The sequence below is a fragment of the Lissotriton helveticus genome, chromosome 5_1, assembly GCF_964261635.1.
Source record: "Lissotriton helveticus chromosome 5_1, aLisHel1.1, whole genome shotgun sequence".
Lineage (NCBI taxonomy): Eukaryota > Metazoa > Chordata > Amphibia > Caudata > Salamandridae > Lissotriton > Lissotriton helveticus.
Genome location: NC_136065.1, coordinates 707,721,170 through 707,741,782, shown reverse-complemented (window position 1 = coordinate 707,741,782; position 20,613 = coordinate 707,721,170). Strand labels below are relative to the sequence as shown.

Below are 20,613 nucleotides of genomic sequence, written 5' to 3'. Positions count from 1 at the left end.
TTGCCCAAGGACTGCAGAACTCTGCTGTACCCCCTGAAGCTGCTGTGTGCTCTGATTGGCCCTTTGCCGTGGGCCTGGTCCAGGAGCCGCGCTTCGATTGGCTGACTCCTGGAAGCTGCGTGACGTCATTTGGGGGCTCGCCCAAGCGCCGCGACAGGATTGGTCTCCGTCATCGGGACCTGTGAAGGAGCCGCCGAGAGTCGTGATCGAAGAAATACCCCCCCCAGCGAGGAGCCGACAGCCGTGCGACCCGTCCCCGCCGAGGGAGTCCAAGTGAGTGCCCCGCATCCCTGGCCAGTCGTGCCCCGAGGCGTGCCGAGCCAACTCCCCCGCCGCTCGTTGGATTGTCGAGAGCGGGCGGGAGAGTAGAGAGGACCGGCCGGGGCTGAGAGCGAGTGTGCTCTGCTCGGCGCGGTGCGCCTGAGGCGCGAGGACACGCGGAGTGGCAAAAAGGAGTCCCCAGCGAATCTGGTGAGGCGCGCATCTCGCGCTTGGGGGACATTATTTGGCGGGCTGAAGATTACTGATAGAATCGGTGGCACAGTTTAGCTTGTTCATTTTGGAGGGCTGAATTAAGATAAGCGCAAAGCATTATTTTTAGTGCTGATTCACAAGAGACTGATTTGATAAAGAACTTCCTATTTACAAGTACCACCATTAAGATTAAGTGCAACCTATTATTGGAAAAGTGATTATCGTGCAAATGCTTTATTTACCTGCTGAAACTAGATAAAGATATATATTTTTATAAAATATACTTACCTGTGTGGTCTCAGTTTGTGGTGGATGGGGGATTACTGTTATGTTAAGTGCATTCATTATACACATTGCCTCAGAGATAAGCCTGTCTGCTCGTGCCAAGCTACCTAGAGGGTGAGCAGGGGGTTATCTACTTTGTGTAATTCTTCACCCTGACTAGAAGCAAGGGTCCCTACTTGGTCTAAGGTACTTACCTCTGCCAATTGGAGACCCCCAGATCTAACATTAACTTTTCAATCAGATCAATCAGGTGGGATATGTAGAGTGCTGCTTATCACCCTTGATGGTATCCAGGCACTGGGAGGGGAAGGGAAGGATGCTAATGCTGAGATAAGTTAGTTGATGAGCCAGGTATTTAAGTCCTTCCTGAACTCCTGCAGAATGGAGAAAGTACAGGACTTGGCTTCCAGGTGTGAGAAGATGAAGCCACTGCCCCTGCTGCTGTAGATGCGGGGGGGATGGGCTAGGAAGAGGGATGAGGAACAAAGTATGCATGTAGGTTGGTGGAAGTTCACCCTGTGGCTGACGTAGGCTGAACCCTTGTGGTGAAGGGCTTTGGAGGAGTGGGTGAGCAGTTTGAATTGGCACCGTGTGCTGATGGGGACTCATTGTAGGGCTACGAGGTGGGGTGAGATGTGGGTCTGCCTTGGGAGGTCAAGGATGAGCCTGGCTGCTATGTTTTGATTGGTCTGGAGTCTGTTTAGTAGTTGAGCCGTCATTTACACATAGGAGGAGTTGACGTATTCCAGGTGGCTTGTGATGAGGGCTTGGGTGACGGTCAGTTTGATTTTGATGGGGAGCCATTTGAAGAGTTTTCTGCGTAATCGCAGGGTGAGAAAGCAAGAGGATGAGCCGGCCTTTATCTGCTTCCTCATTGAGAGCTTGCTGTCAAGTAATATTGCAAGGTTTCTATTGTGTACTGTGGGTGTGGGTCGTCCCATAGGGAGTTGCTGCTCCCAAAGAGGAGTATTTCTGTTTTGTCTGGATTGAGTTTGAGGCATCTCCTTTGCACCCAGCCTGCAAAGCGTGTCATGCACCTGTGGACGTTAGATTTGGTATTAGTCGGTGTTAGAAATGGGATCTCTGATTTGCTAAGTCTTGCGCCAAAGCCAGGCAGAGACCACCACTCTAGTCAGGGCAACGGAGTTACACGCCAAAGACAACACCTGCTCACCCCCTTGGTAGCTTGGCACGAGCAGTCAGGCCATTACCCGGAGGCAATGCGTAAAGCGTTTGTGCAAAACACACACAGCAACAACATACTTGGCACACCACAAAAGGACCTCCACACAAGGTTATATATAAAAATAGCCTTTGTATTATCATAAACACATTAGAATCATAATCACACAATATACACTGTGCCAACTGACACTGGGAAATATTTACAGGGGATTATATGCACATGCCAGGGCCACTGGGAGCACTGTCAGAACCATCACAAAGTGAACATAGTAAATGTAGAACATATAAACGTAGAACACAACCAGTAATTACTGGCAATCAGTGTACTCAGCCTCATACTGTAATATAAACCATATTATGCACAGTATCACATTTTGGCGTGAAATACATTCTGCGCCAACTTTATAAGCCTAAACATATTAGACCATAACCTCCTAAGCATAACTCACATTAGGAAATAATCTCACTAGCATAAACCACAGTAGGCAAAAAACCTCATACCTAAACCACAGTTAGAGGCATGAATCACAGTAGAGAATGAACTCAAACATAAACACAGTATGCAAATTCTCATAATCATAAAACCACATTTAGAGGCATAAATCAGGGTGCGTAAATCACAATACAGGAATCACTTTTCCTAGCACCACATAAATCACATTAGGGCCAACAGTCCAGGGGCCAACTGGCCTTCTCAAAGGGGCTCAAATGGCCTATGTCCAACAAAGTAAGGGCGGCTGCCAATGCAGCGAAATTCGCTGGGGCGCAATTGCTCGATGGCAGAGGAGAGCATCTCACTCCTATCTTACTCAAAAAGGCCCCCAAAGAACTGAGGCCTAAACATTGCAGCGGGCACTAATTACTGCGCAGCTGTGAATGAAAGAAAGGCCCGGGTACTCATTGTGCCCTCTGAACAAATATGCAAAACGTTGCAGCTGCCCTCTGTCTGGTGGGGCTGCTGTGAATACGCAAATAGGCCCTTGAACCACTGGGCTCTCTGAGCCTCCACTGGGACTCCCCCAAACCAATATGCCAATTGATGCCGCTGCCCGCTCTGGTGCGGCACAGCTGAGGTGAAGAAATCAGAAGTTGCTCCATGGTGCAGCCTGAGCCCCTCTCTGGGACTCTCTAACAGGAATGCTGTCCAATCGTTACAGCTGCCCAACTACGGTGGTGCAGCTGTGAATACTAAAGAGGCCCTGCTCTGGGGCTCTCTAAAAACAAATATGCCTCTTGTTGCAGCTGCCCTCTAGCAAGCGGGGCAGCTGTAGGAAAATGGCCAAAGGAAAGTACGGGCACCACGGGCCCTCGGGACCTCCCTGAGCCCTAGCAACAAATATGTCCCTCATTGGAGTGGCCCGCAACGGCGGGTCCACTCAGCAAATAAAACAAAAGTGACAACATGGAGCCCTCACTCACTGGCCTCTCTTCCTAGACACCTCCGGTCCACAATGGGCAGGGCTCTCTCTTTTCCTGGCGGCATGCGGGCTGACGACTCTGCTCCTCTATGCCCGGTCCCTATCCAGGGCGACTCAGCAATCTGCGAGGCTCTCCCTTCGCTACCGGAGCCCCGCCAACCAGCTCCAGCATTTCTCCGCACTTCCTGGGCTCATCCCGCAGACCTCCTCCGGTCTGTGCGGCAGGCTGAGAAGAGCCCCCACTCCTTTGGGACCCTCTCCTTCTCTCACGGCTTCTCCAGTGGGCGGGACTTCCTCTCCTGGCCTGTCCGGACAAGTTCGAAGCCCCACCCACAGTCAGGCAAGGCTGCCTGTCTTCCTGGTTGCGCCGGGCCGCGGTGGTGATTTATTCATGGCAACAATGAGGGGTGGGCTTCCTCTCAATTTAAAAATATAAAATGGGGTGGGCACCCGCTATTAAAATCAAAAAGCAAGGCAAAATGCGGGTTGGCACCCACTATTAAAAGAAAAAGTATCCGTGGCATCAAAGCGGGGTGGGCACCCGCGAAAGTAAGGAAAAACGCGGTGTGGGTACCCGCCGCTGTAGGCATAACGGGGGAATCCCTACGGTGGGGATTCCCTCCTAAAGGGGCTGCAGCTCATCGCTGCGCTGCCTATTCTGTTCTCCTTCTATTGGGCAAATCAAAAATAAAAGTACTTCCAGACGCTAGGAGCCCTGAAGGTCCTAAATTGTGAAATAAAGCAAAGCGCTCACAGGGAGCAAGAGGCAGCCACAATCCTGGGAGATGAAGGGGGCAATGCGGGGCCAGGGAGGCCAGCACACAGGACCCTCCAGAAAGGAGGTAAGCCCCCATGGCGGTTCCTCCTGGGCCCCAGCAGCAGCAACCCTCCAAGTCAGGAACAGCACACCATCATGGAAGAGAACCCCTTCATGGGGTCACAGCCCCTCTACATATACCAAGCATTCCTTTGTCTGTTAGTGCAGGGCATGGAGAAACCAGATGCAACTGGTTCAGGGGGGAATTGGAGAACTTTGTGTTGCAAGCTCCTCTTCCCCTTTGGCAGGTGGGGACTAGGTGATCAGACACACCACAGGGGGCATAGCCAGCATTCACTAGGGCAGGCACCATCCTATTCAGAGTCAGGGGATTACTCCTCCCACTACCCCCAGCCCAGGTGTCCTATTCAACCTAGCACTGACTCACCCTGCCCCTCCTGGAGCCATACACACCTCCCAGCCCCTGTCACCCACAAGCCAGACATGCAATTCACATCAGGCAGGCAGACACATAGCACACAGAAATGCCAACTTCTAAAAGTGGCATTTCCCAAAAAGTCACAATAAATCTGCGCACACCATTGCGCAGCATTTATTTTCACAATTTCATACATACTAAATTCGACCATGCTGCTACTCCCATACCATGGATTACCACTGACACACACTGATCAGGGAATCCCCAATGCATTCCTATGGGAGGGCAGGCCAACCTTACTAAATGTACACAGAGAGCGCAAGCACTTTACACTGGACCACATTGCTAAAGTGCCCAGAGGCCTAAAACCACCAACACCAGGTCACAGAAAAGGCAAAAAGTTTAGGGGTGAACCTGCCAAAAAGGGCCAAATCCAACAGTCGGGTCTGAGGGTCTGTTCTCACACAGAACTGTGCACAGAGGAGTGGAACCTCGGCAAATTAGGGTGTCCCAAAACTCACCTTAGCAACCAACTCACCCCTTACCGAGCTAGCTACAGTGTCTCATTGGACATATCAAACTCCCAATGTTTAGACAAACCAGAACATGAACTTACAGTACCTCAGGGTACGTGGGACTCATGAACACTCTTTCGTTATATTATCATTACAAACCAGAACATGGAGTAAAGAAGACACATGTGCATTTGAAATGTTTATTTACTAATGCCGTCTTCTCAGGCGCAGTATCTTAGATAATACAAGTATACTTATTATCAGTAGCAAAATTATCAGCATAGTTACTAAGACATAAAAAGCTAATGGTGACAGCATGTTAACATACTGTAATGAATAAGAGTTAACAACACTTATATCTCACCCTCCCTAACACATATATTATATTATTAGCTAAGAAGGTCTCTTTGGGTTGTTTCAGGGCGGGCCCATACCTTAGTGTCCTAGCATGAAGGAATCACATCAGCATACACCAGCTCTCTCTGCATGTGCACCGCATCAAGTGTGTTCTATGTGCCTCGTGCAAAGCAATATCAATCCCGCCTGAAGCCAGAGTTGGCAAAGGCTGCACTTGTGTTATGACTATGAAGGCGTGGAGATCAGACCTCATAACAATTCCATATCGTGTTGTTCCTGAAACTTCAGCACTCTTCGTGCAGACATAGTTTACTAAGCAAAGCTGATATCAGAGCAATAACATATTATTCTCACATACACCACGGCAAACTACTAGGTTGAAAGCTAAGTCAACAATTAAGTGTCGTGTGCAGAAGTTGCAAGAAAGAAAAATGGCGTTTAAACCTCAAATGTACCTATGCTAACTTAAACACGATCTAAGGATATACAGGAGCTATATGACACCCCCCCATGATCCGAGAACGGACGAAATATGATAACAGAAGTGCCATCTCATGAGAGCAGAACTCAACAGTAAACGAGCATGAATTGAAACTAAAGATCAAAAAGGTAATGCTAAAAAATAGCTCAAAAATATAATGTGGCTCAAGCCAATAGGCAAGAAAAATTAAAAATTCATGACAAATAAGTCAACGAAATGCTATAAATCAGCAAGTCAATTCGAAGCAGTGTCTATGACAAAACTGTATATGAAAAATAAGTAGCAACAGCCTCCAATATGAAGTCACTGTCCTCATCCGAAAACAGTTCAGCCATCCAATTTAAAAGATGAAAGGAACATACGTGGTCCTCCAGCACCGGATCCTCTATAACCATCAGAGGACAGCTCGGTGGGTTTTCAAGAAAACTCAGTTCCAAGAAATTCCGTGCTGCCGACAACACATCCCAGGGACCAATTAGTCCATGCGCCACTGCTAAGGCCATAATCCTCTCGTTAGAACAAACCAACTCGTGAGCAATGATAGGACTCATCAGTTGATTAAAATCGACGTCAGGAGAAACCGGTCCGCAGAGACACAAATCAATGGCCCACTGGAAATCACAGGTCAGGCAGTGAAATACAGGCTGGACACAGGTGAAGTAGGAGAATCGAAAAGATAATCCATATGCCGTGCTCAATGTCGCCAACGGCAGTGTGCCATAATATTCAAGCATGCGGTTGCGAAACCGCGTCAGTAGCTGTTGCGCGGGGTCTTGCACAGGATGGACATCCATATTTAAAGAGACAAAAAACCACTAGCGCGCCAGCTGCTAATGCAAGTAAAAAAGGGAACCCTCCAAACAAGGATGAAAAAATAGAATGGAAGAAAGCAGGGATGACTCCAAAAATCTTTTCAAAGGAAGTCACGAGACCACTGCTAACAACTTTAAAAAAATGTGCAAGGCCTTTTGTGGAGGATGCGTTAAAGATAGTTCGAACCATCGCTCCGAAATGCAAAGGCAAATCAGTATTCAAAAGAGCCTGAACCTCTGTACGGGTGTTCGCAATGTGAAGCACGAAAGTTTCACGGGCCGAGCTCAAGGCCACCTCTTTCTGGGACAAAAGAGCCCTTATTCTTGCCATGCCGCTGAATTCTGCTCCCAAGGTCGGTATCTGTGGCCAGATGGAAGACTCCTTATGTTCACGTGTGGGAGGATAAAGCACATTTCTGCAGCAAAAAACCCGCTCACTTACTGTTACTATGAAAGGAATACCTTTAATTAACCCACAACAGTCCTCATTATTGAGCATTAAATAACTACCATTCTCTAATAATTTAAACGTGGGGATGATAGCAGGAACTGGCGTGCCCTGTAAAACGCAAGCCATATTGGGTCGGTCCTTGTTGCATGAACCGTGTAACTGTATATGTCTACACATTAAAGAATGATCCGGCGTCTCAGTGCACTCCTCCCCTGTCAGATAAACTTCCTGGTCATCCTTAAAACATCTGTATGTGTATGGGAGTGACCAGACTTCATGAAGGAAACCGCTACCTAAAGGTTCATAACGACCTATGGGTACATATTTCATGCAATTTGAAAACTTATATAAAGCAAAAGGCAGCGTTATTAAACCGTGGATAAGCCACGTTGCAGCAGTGGCTTCAGCCACGGAAAAAGGTAAAGATTCTAACCTTTCAATATGTAACATAGAAAAGGAAGCATCACGCATTGAAAGTAAGCGTTGTTTGTCAGTCAAATTAAACGGTGCAAATAAAGAAGAAACGTTCATGTACCCCCAGGGAACTTTACCCATCTTCAGTGTTTGAAGGGTCCATGCAAACTGCATGATTGATCGTAATTGATTTTGACCATGGTATAATACTGACACTTCATCATGTATAATATCGACGACTGACGACACAATATTATCCAATGTGTAAATTCTAGAGGAAAGCACATTAATGCTATTGTCAACAACTGCAAGCACTTTCTCAAGATTTGCTTGATCAATGGCCCTAAGGCGTGTAGCAGCCTCAATCTGTGATAGCTTCCAAATTTCATTGTAAACCCCATATAACCACCTTTTCGACCTGCCACTAGCCGGGCCTTTAATGAAATCATTCAAGTCCACGTCTGCATTTAGTTTAGAAAGGTGATTCTTAACCGCAGGTAAAGTTGAATGTTTCAGCCAGTTTTGACACAATTTGCCTACAGAATACGATGTGACAGTATGACCTAAGTCAAAACGGGGATCAGATCTAACAGTTTTAAAACCGTCAGTTAAATTCAAAAATCTATGTTGGCAAGAATCAGCACTACGGTGCCAAAGCAGCCAACCCTTAGGATTCACACTGGAAATGTTAAAGGAGGAATTAAGAAGTAGAGTCTGTAATTCTCTAATGGATAACTGAGTAAAATTACTCCAACCATCATATTCCTCTAACTCCGGGAAAGAAGGAGCGTTCAATTTTTTAGAAGTAGCCAATCCAAAGCATGTGGTCTGGGAAATTGTTTCATTAAGAAACAGCATATGATTCGGGATGAGACATGCACGGTGCAAAGCCTCAGTGCCTTGTACCTGCCAGGCCTTTGAACCCCAAACTGATTTAAGGTCTATCGTATCCTTCCATAACTCATAGCCTCCAGTAACTAATTGATCAAGGAAGGACTTGGAATACAACAATTTAGTATCGGTAAGTCTAACCTTGGACATTGGCATTTTTCGAAACTTAAAATAAAAGGACTCGGGATTGGACTGATTAAAGTCAGTGAAGTAAGTATACTTTCTCAGAAATGTTTCAGAACTCCCCTGATGAGGCGCTGGGCAATGTTCCCACTGAGTAAAGTTAACAGCATCCCTTCTGGATGATGTTTTGTGTAAGAAGTGATTGCCATAATGTTGGTAACAGAATAATTCACCATAATTAGCAGATTCTAAATATAAATCCTCAGCATCAAATGCAGCATAGTATTGCAAATCAGAAAATAAACTTTCTACAGCTTTGACATCCCAGTCATCAGAACGAATGTTTTGTTTCACTACATCCCCCATATTCACTCTAAGTACATTAGGGACATTAACGACTTCCGTTGGGCCATGAATCTGAAACCGAACTGCATCCCACACGATTCCATCAAGGACAGGCCATGCTGTGATGTTAACCAAAGTCAAGTCTCTTTTTAATCTGTGTGTAGAATGTGAAGAGGAAAGTGGGGCCAAAGTTCCATTTAAATGAGTAATGCAAGTTCTCTCCTCGACATAGTGTCCATTCATAATTCGAAAAAAATAAAACACAAAACCAATTGACATAAAAAGGTAAACTGAAAAAAGGACCAGCCAAATGTAAGTCCAAGGGGGTATCAAAAAATGTTTTTTACACAGGCTAGCATAAACTGCAATTCGAGAGGGTTTCTTCGAGGCAAGGGAAGCAGAGTCAAATGAAAATCTGGATTCCGTGGCTAAACGAGCTTGCAGGTCAGGCATGGACAAATCAGTGGGGTAGGTATAGTCTATCTCATCAATGTTAGTTCCGGGTAAATTATTTAATAACGGACTGGAAACAGCAGGTAATTCGATGGCCACTTCAGGTTCAATATTAGAAGCAGTGGGCATAACTGAATTCCTCACAATGGAAGGACAGGAAACAGCCGGTGTCATGCTAAGAAGAATCGGCCACTCTGTGTATCTTGACATTGTCAATTGAAATAAACCTGTTTTCCTTACGTCCAGGAAGTGGTGGTAAAATGACAGTTCTTGTGCCTTTCACTCCAAGGACCGGAACCGGAGCTCGATAGGAAGGACCAAATTCTTTCTTGTTATCGATCTTCTCCCGAACCAGTTCTCCAACTTGGGGTAGCCAGCCAACTACCGGGATCTGCAACGCATCATCTGACGTGGAGGGCAAATGTTCCTTTGCAAGACTGTCTCTGGTCTTTTGTAGATTCTGTAAAACATTGCAATGTTCATCTGCGTCAAAGGAAGTGGCGCGAACCACATAGTCTAGACCGTCAAGGTCAGGGACGTACATCTTGATGCCAAAGAGCATTTCGTATGGGGTCCGCCCACCCAGAGACCTTCTAGGGAGATTATTAAGAGCACGCTGCACGCCATAGAGGTGAGCCAGCCAGTTTCTGCCAGTGCCTATAACTCGGGCTGTCAAAGATTGCTTTAAATCACGGTTCATTCGCTCAACTACACTGTTACCCTCAGGTCTGTAGGGAGACGAAAACTTGACTTGGACCCCCAACGAAGTCATGGCATCCTTATACGCCTTAGAGGCGAAAGCCGGACCCTGATCCGAATGGAAGGTACCACAGGCAAAAATCCCTATAAAGATACGCAAATCTCTAATGACAGTCCGTGAATCAGCGCTGCGATGTGGCCATACCCACACAAAGCGTGTGCATGAGTCAACTGCTACTAAGATGTACTTATACGCAGTATCAGATGAAAAAGGACCGCAGTGATCCAAATAAACACAACCTAGTGGTTTATTAGAAATGTACAACTGAGTCTGTGGCGGACGCGTAGCAGTTGAAGGTTTAATCTGCTGGCATATGTCACAAAGAAGGACATAATCACGCGTCTGTTTGTACAGTCCCCGCCACCAGAAACGTTGTTGTAATTGAGTTACAGTGGCCGAGACGCCCGCATGCGCAGACGCCACACCTTCATGTGCCGCTGTAATCAAGTCTGCTCTGCGATCCGAGTTGGGAATCAGCCGTTCCCCAACGTCAGGAATTGTCACAAAAGGAACCTTTTCGGGACTTAAGTGGTATTTGTACTTCGAAGGGAATCCCGCAGGATGCTTACTTCCCTTCTCAGAGGCAGCAACTGCTGCCAAGATGTCGCTATCAATCTTGGTTTTTGACCTAGTAACCGCTGCAACTAAGTATGTAGATACTGCTAATTTCGCTGCTTCATCAGCAAGCGAGTTGCCAACAGCGTGAACTCCTACGCGCTGATGACCGAGAGTATGAATCACATAAACGAGTGGCAACATAGCCTTAAGCTCTGCCACTCGAACCCAGATCATTTTATGTTTTATTGTGCTACCTTTGGAATCATGAAATTCATTTTGAATCCAAAAGAACAAGTTCTCATTGTAAGACTGGACACAGTAGAAAGAATCACTTACAATCAGAGTAGTAACACTTGGATCTGCGTACTCCAACGCTAGTAAAAGAGCACGAAGCTCAGCTAATTGTGCAGTGCAATCGCCCAGGGGCAACGTGTGTACCTCCCTGGAAATGAATTCATCGTTCAACATAGCACCAACCACAATAGCGCATGCGGAAACGTAGGCATGTTTAGAGCCATGCGCAACCTGCGCCGACCCATCAGTGTAAATGATGCAATGGAAGTCCTCCAAAGGTCGCATAGCCAGAGGAGCAGGATGAACGAACTCATACTGCAAGTACTCTTGCGACCGTAAAGAGGCGTCAAAAATAAACGTGACATCCGTGGACGTCAATGACGCTGCCCATTGAATCCACCGTGGGTGCAAAGCCTTCGAATTTGGTACACTGGCTTTCGTGACTGCCTCTGAATGAGGACAGGGTGTTACCACTAACATGCGCTTCCCCTGTGACAGAGCTCGTTCTTTAACAATCGCCATCTGTACAGCAGTTAAAACCTTTTCCACAGTGGGAAATCGCAATTCAGCCGAAGTGTACAAGTGTGACTTGTAAGCAATAGGTACTGTGTCTCCTTCATTAAAAGTGAGGTACGTGAAACCCACCGTCCCAGGAATTATTCTTATTACCAGGTTGGTGTGGTTATCACGAGTCAGTAAGTATTTAGAAGCGAGCAGATCGGCCTGCAAAGATTGCAAAATGGCCGAATGCTCAGGCAGCCAGCATGATTTTGAAAAAGTAGGTTGTATCAAAGCATACAAAGGCTTGATACGCTGGGCATATTCCGGAACATAAGTTCTGCCGAAATTCAAGAAGCCCAGTAAAGACTGTAATTTCTTCAGTGTTGTAGGAGCGCGCAACTGTGCGCATTTCTCCAGGAAGTGGGGAGCCAATCCTCGACCTTCATTGTTCAGCTCATAGCCGAGGAACAACACTGTGTGTTCTGCAATGTGCGATTTTGCAAAATTAAACTTGTAACCCATATCAGCAAAGTTACAAATTATTGAATTCACCCGACACAGATGCATCCAAATTTCGTCGTCTGTGAGATAAATGTCATCCACATAAGAACATGCATCTGGATCGATACTCTCCAATATAGTGACTATTCTTGAGGTGAAGACTCCAGAACTATTTTTGTAGCCCATAGGAAGTCGCCGGAAGCTTTTTTGCACACCAGCGGACGTAAAACTTGTCCATTGGGAACTGAAGCTATCCAGTCTGTGTGCATAAAAACCGTTAGATATGTCAAGCGTTGTCTTGAAACGCTTACGCACTAGACTATCCACTAGCGCAGAGCCGTGTGTATTCTGTACCGCACAGTTACGGCAATGCGAGTTCAAATGACGGTAATCCAATACCAAACGATATGATCCGTCAGGTTTGATCACAGTAAAAAGGGGATTATTCATAGGTGACACACACGTTTCAATAACTCCCTGACCGATGTATTGCACTAATGCACGAATCACGGAAATGGAAACAACATGCAGCCTACGAATTTCCTGCAGGGTACAAGCGCCGTGATTCGGGTGCGGGGTAAAGCCACCCAACGCAGGCCAATTTGTACCTGGAATTGAGAGTGGACCTAACCTCGCAGCGGACAAAGAGTGGGGGAGGGCGCCATCAAACCAAACTCGATGCTGCCAATGATCAATAGGTATTTCCAATGCCCTGTACGGTGTATACTCAGCCGGGACAGCCGAGGCGGTGTAGGAGTGGAACAAACCAGAATTAGCGTCCACAGCCGGAAACGTAACCCAAGAGTAAAACAACTCGTAAGGGAACGCCGGATCTGCACATACCACGAAAATCACAGCCATCCCATCCACCGGGACCTGGTACGCCTGAAGACGGTTGCGTACCGCTACGCGACTATGCTGCGCAATGGCCACCGCCGCCATGACAACACTGGAAACAAGAAAACACAAAGAATACTTTGTAGCACAACTGGGTAGTAATTCAAAGAAACCGTTTAAGAAAGAATCAAGCTTGAATAATACCTATCTCAAAAAATAGGTAGGTTTCACCGACACCCCGCTTTCCGGAAACGGAGGTGAAGGGGTTAAGGTATGAACGATAAACTACTCGAGTGTCATGATATAAGACCACCGAAACCGTTGGGCGCCATGTCGCAGGGTTTCTGTTCTCACACAGAACTGTGCACAGAGGAGTGGAACCTCGGCAAATTAGGGTGTCCCAAAACTCACCTTAGCAACCAACTCACCCCTTACCGAGCTAGCTACAGTGTCTCATTGGACATATCAAACTCCCAATGTTTAGACAAACCAGAACATGAACTTACAGTACCTCAGGGTACGTGGGACTCATGAACACTCTTTCGTTATATTATCATTACAAACCAGAACATGGAGTAAAGAAGACACATGTGCATTTGAAATGTTTATTTACTAATGCCGTCTTCTCAGGCGCAGTATCTTAGATAATACAAGTATACTTATTATCAGTAGCAAAATTATCAGCATAGTTACTAAGACATAAAAAGCGAATGGTGACAGCATGTTAACATACTGTAATGAATAAGAGTTAACAACACTTATATCTCACCCTCCCTAACACATATATTATATTATTAGCTAAGAAGGTCTCTTTGGGTTGTTTCAGGGCGGGCCCATACCTTAGTGTCCTAGCATGAAGGAATCACATCAGCATACACCAGCTCTCTCTGCATGTGCACCGCATCAAGTGTGTTCTATGTGCCTCGTGCAAAGCAATATCAATCCCGCCTGAAGCCAGAGTTGGCAAAGGCTGCACTTGTGTTATGACTATGAAGGCGTGGAGATCAGACCTCATAACAATTCCATATCGTGTTGTTCCTGAAACTTCAGCACTCTTCGTGCAGACATAGTTTACTAAGCAAAGCTGATATCAGAGCAATAACATATTATTCTCACATACACCACGGCAAACTACTAGGTTGAAAGCTAAGTCAACAATTAAGTGTCGTGTGCAGAAGTTGCAAGAAAGAAAAATGGCGTTTAAACCTCAAATGTACCTATGCTAACTTAAACACGATCTAAGGATATACAGGAGCTATATGACATGAGAGGATGAGCTAGGTGTCGTCAGTGTAGGAGATTATGTTCATGCCGTGGGATCTGACCAGGGTGGCCTGGTAAGTCTTGAATAGGGTTGGGCTTAGAGAGGATCCTTGTGGAATGCCACTCCACATCCCTATGGCCATCCGCCATGGGTCCTCCCCCCGCTCCCAAACAAGAAATTAAGAGCCTGGGTATATGGCTAGACGAAGGCCTTAATTTCTCGGCCCAGGCAAGGAAAACGGCGGGAATATGCCACGGCCTCTTACGGTCAGCAAGGAAAATCCTACCCCTACTCCCGGCACAGTCCCGCAAACTCCTAGTTCATGGCCTGGTGCTGTCCCGCCTGGACTACGGGAATGCCCTGTACCTGGGGGCCCCCAAAAAAGTACTGTCAAAACTCCAGACAGTACAAAACGCCGCAGCCCGCATTCTCACAGGAACCCATCGCCGCTGCTCAGCCAAACCCTCCCTGAGTGCCTTACACTGGCTCCCCGTCCAGGAAAGAATACAATTCAAGGCTCTCTGCACTACCTACAAAATTCTGCACGGTAAGGCCCCCCCTATACTACAAAACCTCATCTCACCTTACACCACCACAAGAACGCTTCGATCCTCCAACTGCAATCTAGCCTCTATACCTAGAATCAAGAAAGCTCGCTCTGGCGGTCGACTGTTCTCATACAATGCTTCCAAATTATGGAACACTCTACCCCCAAACCTCAGAGCCAAACCCAACCTTCTCGCATTCCGCAGAGCACTCAAAACATGGTTATTCCCGTGAGATTCACCTTCAGCTGGTCCTTGTCACTTAGCGCTGGGACGCTCACGGGCAGCCATGCGCTCTACAAATCAGTAAAATAAATAAAATAAACAGATGATGTGGTTTGTTCCAGAGGTTAAAGGTGGGCCGTGAACGCTTTGGGCAACTTATTAGAGAAATGAAGACACCCAAGTGCTTGCCCTTAGATTCCCATTTAGTGGGGACTGAGCAGGAGGGTGTGGTGGAACACAGTGCTGAACGCTGCAAAGAGATCGAGGAAGATAAGGGTGGCGGTCTCTCCCCTGTCTAGGACAGGGTGGTCTCAGGGCTGCAATTTGGGCTAAATCCAAATTGGGAGGGTCTAGGTGGTTCTTCTCCAGGTGGGCAGTGAGTTGGAGGTTTATTGCTTTCTCTAGCATTTTGGCTGGAAAAGGCAGTAGGGAGATTGGGTGATAGTTTTTTTGGTCTTTGGGGTCTAAGGTTGTGTTTTTGAGGAGCGGTTTGATTTCTGCATTGTTCCATCTTTCAGGGAAAGAGACAGATGTGCTGGAAGCACTGATGATTGTGTTGAGCTCCTTGCTGATGGTGCTTTGTCCTAGGTTGTACATGTGGTGGGGGGCACAGATCCTCGGGTGCTCATGAGTGGATGGAGCCCATGAAGGGGGCAGTTGTGTCCTCCGAGAGATGTTTCCATGCATTTCGGGATCTTTCCTGGGGGTCGGGGCTGCTGAATAGCCTGCTGAATTTGGTTATCGGCAAGGGTGTTGCCGAGCTCCTGTGAGGAGATGACTGTGTTTTTGATGGAGAACTCCTTGATAATGCAGAATAGTTTCTTGCTGTGGTTTGAGCTGGCGTCCAGGTGAAGGGCCGGGCATTTGATTTGATGTTTTTGAGCTAGTGCTGTTAACTGTTAAGGGCGAGTTAGAAGTTTTTTTTATTCCTTCTTTATTTTCTATAAAAGTTATAGAATTATATGTGATGGGGATTTTTTAATTTTTTTTTATTGCAAGCATAGGACTGCCACATTTATGTGGAGGTATATTTTCTTTTTCTTGTTGTGACATACGTTTGTGTAAAAAAAGAAACTAAAAGCAGTTGCTCTAGCATGCCTAGGCCGCACCTAATGGCTTTGACAATACTTGTAACTTTTGTGGTACAGTTCCTGTTCAACTAGAAGGGCTCGATTGTTCAGGCTGTAAGCTTTCCTACTGTCATAATTGAAAAAATTTGTTTAATTATGATTGAATCTACAAATAAAAATAACAAGGCATCTAGCCTGTTTGCCATCATTTGATTTGCTCTGCTTGTTAATGCATCGTTGACAAAAGGCAGTGGCACACACATCTATGAAACAGGAGGACTCAAGGCCTCTGGCCTACAGAGAGCCATTTGGGTGGCAGGAAGGCAACTAAACTGTATCACTCGAGTTCTCCTCGTAGAAGCATTATGGGTAACAACATCCAAACACATTCTTTCAAAAAAGTAGTTGTGCAGGTTTGCAATTTCACGGTAGTAGTTTAAATGTAATTTCTGAAGCACTTTCCAAACAGCCACACTCTGGGAGGTGAAAGGCTTAGATGGCATAGTTGCTTGCCATTTTTCTATATTTCTTCCTTTTTTTTTATTTTGTTCTGTCTATATTTCATTATTCCTTTGTGTCCATTTTTTTTCTCCCTTTTGTAATCCATCTGCCTTAAGGTTTTTCTCTTCTTCATATGTGTTCACACATTTTTAGCTCTTGACCGCACATGCGCTGTCTGTTGCGAGACATGTTGTTAGCTTAAAGTGGACTTAGAACTCACCCATTATTTACGATCGGTTAGCTTCATTGTCACTCTCATTTGCTTGCTTGTGTCGACTTCAATCTTCTTGAGTTCCCTTCCTTCCATAGCGCAATTTCGCATTACTGTGTCCTTCCGCTGCTTGCTTTTTCAGGTGCTACTTTTTTATTTTCATTAAGCACTCTATGGGAGTGCGGAGGTTTTTATTAACTGTCTCCCTCATGTGCTTCTCCCCCCCCCCTCCTCAGTGCGCCATGTTCCTTTATTTTGCCTGCGTGCTTGTCCCTCATTCCTCATGCGTTGTCTTCTTTCGGCAGCCCAGCTCAATGTTTTGTTTGATCGATCCACCAGCACCACCCTGTTGCTTACCCCCACCCGCACCTTGTGTTGTTTCTGCTCCCCCATCCACTTTCCTTGTGTTACATCTACCCTGCACTATTTTGTTTCCACCGCCCAGTCAGGGCCCCTTTGTTGCTTCCCTCCCCTCCTCAGCATTCCTACCCCCAGTATTGCTTTGATGCTACCCCCACAAGTGTTGCTTGCCCTCAGACCACTTTAAAGAAAAACTGTTTTGCAATTTTTTTTCCTTTTTAGATACAAGTCCAGCTCGGAACCGTAACTAAATTAAAAATTAAAAATCCATGTCTAAAGCTTTTTTTCTATCCATGCGGCACAGAAATCAGAGATGATCTGCGTCATGGCTAAAACCATTGGCATAGCAAATAGGTCCCAAAAGCAAGACCTACTGGCTTTGCCAATGTTTGTTTTCCCTGTGGCTCTATTCACCCATCTATCCTTCCATCCAACCCTCTAGCTCATGGTTACACTCCGCGCCAGATTCACACATGTAAAAACATTGGTCAAGCATGAGTGACTGAATGATTACTTCTATTTAGAGCACATTACAAGCATTCACTCTTGGTCCTGTAGTGCCTAATGCCTGTACCAAGTCTGAAGGAATTTGTGAAATTTCACTGTTTCCGTACACCCGCAGGATGTCTCCAATGTGTTGTCTATGGCTTTGTACGGTTGGGAAAACAGGTATATTCCAGGAAGGTAGATGAGTTAAAGTTTATCTCTTGCACTGAATAGTAAAATCCAATCGGGTCCGCAGAATGGCCAAGAAATACGCAATAAATGAGGGTTAAAAAGCAAAACACTATTATGACAATCATATATTTCGGTGGATATGGTCCTAAACTGTATATAAGCTTGGACTTTTCGTTATTCCCTGCAATACATTGGTGTGTGGCTTCGCGTCACAAAAGGTACAGCATCTTTGTGAAGGAGACACTTAGACTCTGTTTGCATGTGCAGATGTGTTGGTGTGTACGCCAGTTGCTGGTATGTGCACCAAGGGGAAAGGATCAGAACTAGAATCTCTGTTTTAGTGCACATGGATTACTAATCAAATTATTCACTTTATATTTTCAGGCAAATGCCACAGGTGGCGGGGGCCATGTTGAACTACTTCTTCGAGCTATGGAGCATCTCACATATGATTCTGTTGTTTTTCCACAAACAATCAAAATGAAGGGAATGGACAGCACAGAAGATGTCCCATACTATTTCTACAGAGATGATGGCACAAAAGTCTGGGATGCAGTTGTGAGGTAAGACATTCATTTCTGCAGAATGTTCTAAAGCAGTACCATGACTCAAAGTACTGAAGGAGTCTGAGTTCATCTTCTGTCTGGATAAGAACTGCATATATTGGGAATCACACGCTTATGTTTTAGCTATTTCTTTGGAGACCTAGTAAATATTCTTTAGATCCTAAAAATGTAAAGCATAGGGTTGGCCTAAGCAAAAATTATACAAAACTAATGGAAGAGTGACTAAATATGCAAATAAAAGAATTCAAAATTGAACCACGTTTTAAATGCATGAAAGAAAACCAAATAACCTAATTTTGAAACATATCAAATTACCATTTGATATGTTTTTGGTCATATAACCCTGGAGCCCTCTAAGTAAAAATCGGTGTGAGAAGATCTTTACTACTCATTGGCAAACCTAAACTGGTCTGGCTACTTTATAAATAAGAGTAGTTCTTCATTAAGTGTTAGGTTTGTGTATGTGGTTGTGTAGATGGTTGAGTGAGTGAAATTTGTAATGTGTCAACAGCTGGGTGGATGACTAAGTGCATGAATGCTTGAATGTGTGGGTGACTGAGTACTTGAATAACTATTGGGTAAGTTCATAAAAGGATTAATTGATGAATAGTGAGTGCCTGGATGGATGGATACATGAATTGGAGAGTGCACAAATCGATTAACTCAGTATGCAGACCAGGTCAGCAATTATCACTGTCGCATATGTGCAGATTTACCAAATTCCTTAGTAATTCTTTTAATGCACGAACAGATTTACAAAATCACTCATTAATCCTAATAGTATGTTTAGATTTGCCCAATTAAGTAGTAACCATTAGTGTGTGTTCAAGTGTACCCCATCACCCTGTAATCCTTAATGCATGTTTAGTTTTGCACCCAGGACTCATTGATTTTGAATGTGTGATCAGATTTGCACTCAGAAATCTTGAATTTGAGACCAGATTTGCATCATTACTTCGAGAACTGGGTACTTGGGCACATTTTCACTACCAGTCACTAATCTTAGTGTATGTTCAGTTCTGCACCAGCACTCATTAATCGTTAGCGCATTTTGAGATTTTCACCATTACACATTAATCTTCGGTTCATCCCAATAATTGCATCATCATTCGGTAAATACTGTTGCATTCCACATTCAAACAATTTAACAAAACACTGAGGTTGCTAACATTGCGGTAAGTCATTTTGATATGCAAATGGCAGCCTCACAGTTTACTTATCCATTTAGAGATAGATTTGCTGTCAAGTTCCTGTCACCGAAATCTCAGTTGGCTCCACCATTGGAAACAGTTGACTTGGCGGCCTCTTGTCGCTGAACTGCCAAGCTGCAATGGTCGTCACCCATTTTCTTTAAGGCAGGGCAGCAATCACTGGAATTCAATGCCTGAGATTGCCATGCTGTGCATGGTGGTCCCAGGCAAGGGAAACCAGCAATGGCTCTGATGTACTGCAAGAAAACAATTTGCAGATCAGGATCATCGATTTTATTTGTTATGCTGAAACAAACAATTGCTTTAGGAAGTTGTTTAATTAGTACAAAAACTTAAAGCCAAGTATGCCTAGAAACATGGCATCAGCTAGGTAGTCATTTTTGTGGTTTGTGCTTCTTCAACAGTAGTGGATGAACTGAAGGCACAGAGACCCCTGTCAGGTAGGCAGGGCTGTCCAAATAAGGTGGGCAGTACTCCACCGGGATAGTCGAGGGCAAGGGATTATTGATAGGCAAAGAGCCAGCTGGGAGTTATGGCTGTTGGATAAATCTGCATGAAACTTTCCAAAAAATAATCAACCACCTAAGATCCTTCCTGAAAAATGTTGATTTCCCATGTTAATTCTCATAGGAAACGTCTGTCGTCTGTACAGAAAAAGCTGAACAGAAGTATCCTAAGTTTGGCAAAAAGTTAGAACTTTACTCAAAGTGTGATTGTTGTGATTTGGTCGCAATCTGTTCAGCTGTTTTTGAGAAACTTTTGTTAAAGAGGCGATTGGGGTAGCCAGGAAAGGGTGAAAAAATAGGCTTATCTTGATGGTTGGTCCTGCTGGAGTTCAGTGGTACCAAAATTTAAAAAATAGGGCACTCTGACTGGCCGATGGAGCTTTTTCTCCCATGTGCCATTTGGTACTGCAGGACCAGTACTGCTGTGGCTGTAATGAACGGTCATCTAATTGGATGGCTGAAACTTGAATATATGCACGATTTCTCTTCATGTTGCAGATGCCAATCACATTGTGTGGTCCATTTTGACATTTTTTTCTCGCAGGATACCGACAGCAACATATATCTATAAATCTTAATTTCTACAAAAAAGCTGAACAAAATTGCACCAAATCACAAAAAGCAC

The 20,613-nt window shown here is 45.2% G+C and overlaps 1 protein-coding gene across 1 annotated transcript in view; it reads left to right on the top strand.

The window, feature by feature from the left end:
• The window catches only part of ALOX5 (arachidonate 5-lipoxygenase), an 835,151-nt gene that overhangs the window by 642,024 nt on the left and 172,514 nt on the right, over nucleotides 1-20,613 (top strand). Inside the window, exon 10 of the mRNA XM_078643116.1 lies at nucleotides 18,090-18,268. Coding sequence (XP_078499242.1) covers nucleotides 18,090-18,268 — 179 coding nt within the window. The remainder of the gene's footprint in view (nucleotides 1-18,089; nucleotides 18,269-20,613) is intronic.